At 49.0% G+C, this 6,000-nt stretch overlaps 1 protein-coding gene across 1 annotated transcript in view; it reads right to left on the reverse strand.

Moving 5' to 3' along the window:
• Positions 1-4,782, reverse strand: part of LOC124803436 (leucine-rich repeat-containing protein 24-like) — a gene marked incomplete at its 5' end in the record, with an annotated part of 196,948 nt that extends 192,166 nt beyond the window's left edge. The window contains 1 exon segment of the mRNA XM_047264621.1: positions 4,272-4,782. Within this exon segment, the coding sequence (XP_047120577.1) occupies positions 4,272-4,782 (511 nt within the window).
• Positions 4,783-6,000: the final 1,218 nt, after the last annotated feature.

Below are 6,000 nucleotides of genomic sequence, written 5' to 3' on the forward strand. Positions count from 1 at the left end.
GCAGAGTCCCAGAAGAGCGCCTATTGTAGAAATATTTGCAGGCAGTCAGAATTCGTCGAAACACATTGTGTTATAGATTGGAATGGGAACAGAAAATTTTAGGGACGTTTGAAAACCATGAGACACTGACGCCGCAACCAGCTCTTATAAGACAGAATGTTGAACGAAACGTGGAAACTGCTACCACAGGTTAACTTAAATAATCTAGAAGTGTGAATATGAAAATGGCTGTCCTTACAGAGGTCCACCTTTTTCACCAGAACACGAACATAGATGGAGCGAGGGGGAGAATAGCCTACAGTTCTGTGGTGCCAAGTATAACAAATTGTGTAACTGTTTAATCTCGTGATATGTTAGTAATGGATGGACAGCGTCTTTTAAGACAATTTCTTACTGGTTTGCACTCGCAGTATTTTTCCCTCAGCCAACCAAAATTACGTGACGTTAGAAAAATGAAGAGAATCGAATCTTACTTGTTGGAAGCGCGTTGCAGAAAGTTACTCAAAAATGGCTCTGAGCACTATGGGACTCAACTGCTGTGGTCATCAGTCCCCTAGAATTTAGAACTACTTAAACCTAACTAACCTAAGGACATCACACACATCCGTGCCCGACGCAGGATTCGACCTGCGACGGTAGCGGTCGTGCGGTTCCAGACTGTACCGCCTAGAACCGCTCGTCCACTCCGGCCGGCTCTATCTGCCGGAAGTGACGGAAATTTGGCGCGCTCACTGAGGGGACTTTAAATAATACGTATAATTAGGCGTCGTTTCGTATTCATGCATTGTTTCCGACTGAGAAAAAAATGCGTTACATTAGTTTCTGGGCAACCCTCGTACTTTGGCAATAGCGGTACGACTTTCATGAATGTAATTTGTTTTATACAGATACGTACTCATCTCCAGTTCCGCCGTTCAGGCTTGCCAAGGTATTAGCTTATCATAGTAAATGATTTTCAAACCATTTTTCTTGGATTTTCATAGAGTAAACTGAGTTAACTGCAATTCTTGTTCGTAAGAAACGAAGATAACCAGTTGTTTGTTTTGGAGGGAAACGATTTACTTATGGGGGCTATACAGAGCCACATTAATAAATTCAATTAATGAATGAATATTAAAGCACCTACTGCCAGAGACTCCTTACGTACACAGGTCGGTGCAGTTATGGTTCACCTCTACCGTGACTTGACAACCTTGAGATATGGTCTAACCATTGCAGTGTAATTTTTGTGTATGTCTTGTAGTTATGTGCAGTCGTGTTCTGAAACCTCAAAGGTCCTTACGAATAACCCTGTAGCTCTCTACGTAATAGGTGTCAAAGGCTATAAGACTGTACATTATTACAACTACTTTAAAAAAAATCTTTATTCATCATAACCAATACTATACACAGTAACTCACCACCTAAAACATTAGTGGGTCGAAGCAACATACAAAGTACTAATTACCAAGCAGCATTTACCATACCTTTATCTACTTAATATTAGTATTGCCTACAGGATGGAAGGTTAGCTACTCTATGGGCATGCCTACTATTTGACCTACTACACTATCTACTCTACTAAGCTACACCCTGCAGCGTTACAAGTGTGTCAGCAGAATAAAAACCTACTATCTCTTGGTTGGGCCCACCGAGCTAATCCCAGTGGGCGTGCCCCTGGCACTGGGGTGGGCATAATTGAAAATCGCTGCAGGTCTTTCAAGAGTATCCTAAAAGCTATTTTCTACTAATAAATTCTAACTACTGAGTCATAATTAGTGTGCGGTGTCTATGATCGGTATGTTCACACCCTCCCCCTAATCCTGGACTCGAAAGATCCCGATCGTCACGGTGGTCGGCCAGTACGAGCCCTGCGGAGTGGGATAGGTGTGTGATGTCATTTTATTTCTCATCAATCATTCTACCTCCCTACGGTATTCTCGCAGGACTGTGGCGGATACCTCGCTGGCAAGTCTGCCGATGAAGTAAAGGTAACCGGATTCCTGATCAGATGAAAGGTGTCTGTGTTTGGCAGCAAGTTTCTTAAATCCGTGGCAACATCATCAAAATTGGGGCACTCGTAGACTACGTGGTCCGGTGTACCTATCCCGGCACCACAGTCTCACGAGGGAGTCGCCCTTTTTCCGAAACGGCAAAGATACGCCGGATACAGACCATGCCCCGTGAGAAAGTGCAGCAGTCCCTTACTAAATTGAAAGTGTTTCATTCGTAGACGTTCGTGGATGTTTGGTAGTAACAGGTATGTTCTCCTGCCTGTCTCATCCCTATCCCAGAGCTCTTGTCATAATTCCTCTCCCCTTCTGCTAATCGATGGTTTATCCCCTACCCGAACCCCCATGATGTTCTCAGTTTTTTCAATCTGTCCACTTTTTATCCAATGCCATGCAGATTGCCCCAAGATTTTTACATCTAGGGGGCAAAACCCCATGAGAATCATTAGTGCTCCTCCTGGGGATGTACAGTAGGCTCCGATCGAACGTAACAGCATGTTGCGCTGCACTCTCCTCACAGCCATAGCAGGAATGACCCTCGTGAGCCTGTGAGCCCAGACTCCGGACCTGTAGCCCACGATGGAGGCGAGGATTGTGTTATGATACAATTTGATGAGGTGTGGGGGAAGATGGAATCGCCTATGTCCAATCATAATGAGATTATTTAGGACCTCTAACGACCTATGTGTTGTTACTTCAATGTTCTGGGCAGAGATCCATTTCTCATCTAGTATAACTCCCAGGTATTGTGTCTCTGGACGGCATATTACCAGTGTGCCCTCAATCGTGATGGTTGGGTTTCTGGCCAGTTGACCTTTTAAGAGCAAATAGGTTGACTTATTTGGTGCTACTTTAAGTTTGGTCCTGTGGCATGATTGCGACAATATGGTCATATTTCATTCTATTTCAGGTTCAAGTTCCTCTCGGCTACGGCCGCCAACCAACAGGAGGAGGGCATCAGTGTAGGCTACCACCTCTATCACATCTACACTGATCTACAAGGTGTGAAGGAGAGCTTCATATTAAAATCGCAAAGGAGTGGCCCCAGGACAGAGCCCTGTGGACACCCCCTCGTTATCTTCTTGCACACTCTCCCGCTAAGGGTTGATAGCCAGACCTCCCTATCCGTATAATAGTTCCTAAGACATCCGTATAGTGGCCCTGGACACTCTTTCTCCTGCAAGTGGGAGAAGAGTGAAGGCCACCACAGGTTGTCGAAGGCGCCACTGTTGTGCACCATGATGCCAACTACGTACTTACGTGTGGACGACCCACAGACCTCAGCCGCCATGGCGACTGTGTCAGACGCAGAACGCCCGGCCAGGAGCCGAATTGCCTACTGCTCATCCCACAGAGCACCCGGTGTTCCATCAGCCTGTCAGCCAGCAACCGCTCCAGCAGTTTCCCAAGGAGATCCAACAGACATATCGATCTCTAGGACTTGACTTCTTTAGGATATTTATTCTGCCCTTTTTTGATAATTAAGACTTTGGCCTGTTTCCAGATGGTGGGAAGCGATCTGACACTCAGGGCCTCATTGTAAATTCTTGCTAGAGGTGTTACTAGTTGAGGAGAGAGGTATTGCAGCACCTCCATTAAGATGCCGTCTGGTCCTGGGGCTTTACCTCTTTGAAGTGATTTAATGTGCGTCACCACCTCGTTCTCTGAGAATGGGTACACTGCATTGTTATTTTGATATTCTTCTTGAAGAGCCCACCTAATTAGGCCTTGTCATCCAGAAGCAGGGACTGGAGGAGAACCTCGGCAGTTTCCTGCCATGACCCTGTCATCTGATTCCCATCCCTGACAGTTGAAAGTGCCATTGGCGACCGAATCTTTTCTCTAACTATTTTTTAGGCTGTGCCCAAGGGGACTATAGCCAATTGGGTTTGGACATATTTTTCCCAGCTTTGGAGTCTGAAGTTTTTTTTCGCTTTGGAATTCTTCCTTATCGTTCCTATAAATTTGCAGTCATCGCTGTTTCTCTTCCCAGATGACACTTCGCTGGTAGTACCTTCCCGACCTCCCGACAGACTGACGCATCTGCCCCAGTTCAGCGGGCCATGGTGACGGGGAGGCCACCACGGTCATCCTCCTGGTTGGTACTGCTGCCTTCACCGCTCTCGTAATCGCTCCAACTTGCTCTTCGGCGTGCCTATCGACGTCTTCATCACTATCTGGCCATGTCGAGATGACAAACGTTCTGCTAGGCGCTCCCAGTTAGTTTTCTTGTAGTTGAACTGAACTTTCCACTACTACTTGCTATGTTGTTCAAAGTATTGAGCTTGTTGTAGCGAAGATATACTCACAGCCATTCGAGAGAGGACTCGACACCTTCGAAGGCTCGTGGGTCGATGCGGCTGATGCGGCAGTTGGAGAGCTCGAGGCGCACGAGCCGGGGCAGCAGGTGGAAGGCGCGCGCGGGTAGGCGGTCGAGCGGGTTGGCGGAGAGGCGCAGCTCGCGCAGCTCGGGCACGGGCTGGAAGGCGGCCGAGGGCACGGCCAGCAGCAGGTTGCCGCTCACGTCCAGCTCCACCAGGTTGGCGAGCCCGGCGAGCGCGGCGGCGGCGAGCGCGCGCAGCCCGCAGCGCGCCAGGTGCAGGCGCTGCAGGTGGGCCAGCCCGCGCGACACGAAGGCGCGCGCCGCCAGCGGCGCCAGCGCGTTGCCCGACAGGTCGAGCAGCTGCGTGCCCGCGTCCAGGCCGGCGGGCACGGCCGTCACGTTGCGGCACCACGCCGCCTCCTTGCCCGAGCGCCACTTGCACTCGCACGCCGGCGGGCAGCCCGACGCCGACGCGGCCAGCAGCGCCGCGGCCGCCGCCAGCAGCAGCGCCGACGGCCGCCTCATGGCACCGCCCCCGCCCCCGCCGCCGCCGCCGCTGCCGCCCCGCCGTCAGGAGCTCGACACGCCCCCCGACGCCCGCCGACGCCGCCGCCATGCACGCGCCCCGACGCCGACGCCGTCGCCGCCCACAGGCGCGACCTGATGGCACGAGGTGACACCACTCTCAGTAATTTATTGTGCAGTTATAACGTATAGTGATCAGTCAAAACATTATGACCACAGTCCATAGTGACTGGAAATTAGGCACGTGGCAAAGAGAATGGGAGACATCAGACAAAGGGCGGCGTGTCTTTTCCTTTTTTCCAAATGTATCTGACAAGGGAACCTCCCCATCGCACCCCCCTCAGATTTAGTTATAAGTTGGCACAGTGGATCGGCCTTGAAAAACTGAACACAGATCAATCGAGAAAGCAGGAAGAAGTTGTGTGGAAGTATGAAAAAAATAAGCAAAATATACAAACCGAGTAGTCCATGCGTAAGATAGGAAACATCAAGGACGCTGCTAGCTTAGGAATGGCGTGGTCCCGTGGTTAGCGTGAGCAGCTGTAAAACGAGAGGTCCTTGGTTCAAGTCTTCTCTCGAGTGAAAAGTTTATTTTCGCAAAGTTATGATCTGTCAATTCGTTCATTGACGTTTCTGTTCACTGTAATAAGTTTAGTGTCTGTGTTTTGCGATCGCACCGCAAAACCGTGCGATTAGTAGACGAAAGGACGTGCCTCTCCAGTGGGAATCGAAAACACTTGATCACATGGTCATAGGTCAACCGATTCCTCCACAGGAAAACACGTCTGATATATCCTATATCACACTGGTAACGGCATGAACGTCACATGGCAGGGATATGTTGTCGACCCACCTAACTTGTACACTTGGCGAATCGGTTTTACCTTGCCCGATTTAGGTTTTCTTGTGAATGTGATAACCAATCCCAAAAAAAGTGATGAAAACATAAGAGTGTGTCACATAAACTGCAACAAACGAATGCAACTGTTTCACAATCGCACATTTTTCCCTGTGCTCTGTCAAAACATGTTTTTAACGGTTTTTAACGTTTTCAAATTTTTCCTTGTGTAGACCGTCAAATCCTGCATATGTAGAATCAAATCTGAACGTGTCCAGGAATTTTGGAGAGCGAAGTCTGATAGTTGTCTGAAAACAAAAAAT

This window comes from Schistocerca piceifrons, chromosome 6 (assembly GCF_021461385.2).
Source record: "Schistocerca piceifrons isolate TAMUIC-IGC-003096 chromosome 6, iqSchPice1.1, whole genome shotgun sequence".
Lineage (NCBI taxonomy): Eukaryota > Metazoa > Arthropoda > Insecta > Orthoptera > Acrididae > Schistocerca > Schistocerca piceifrons.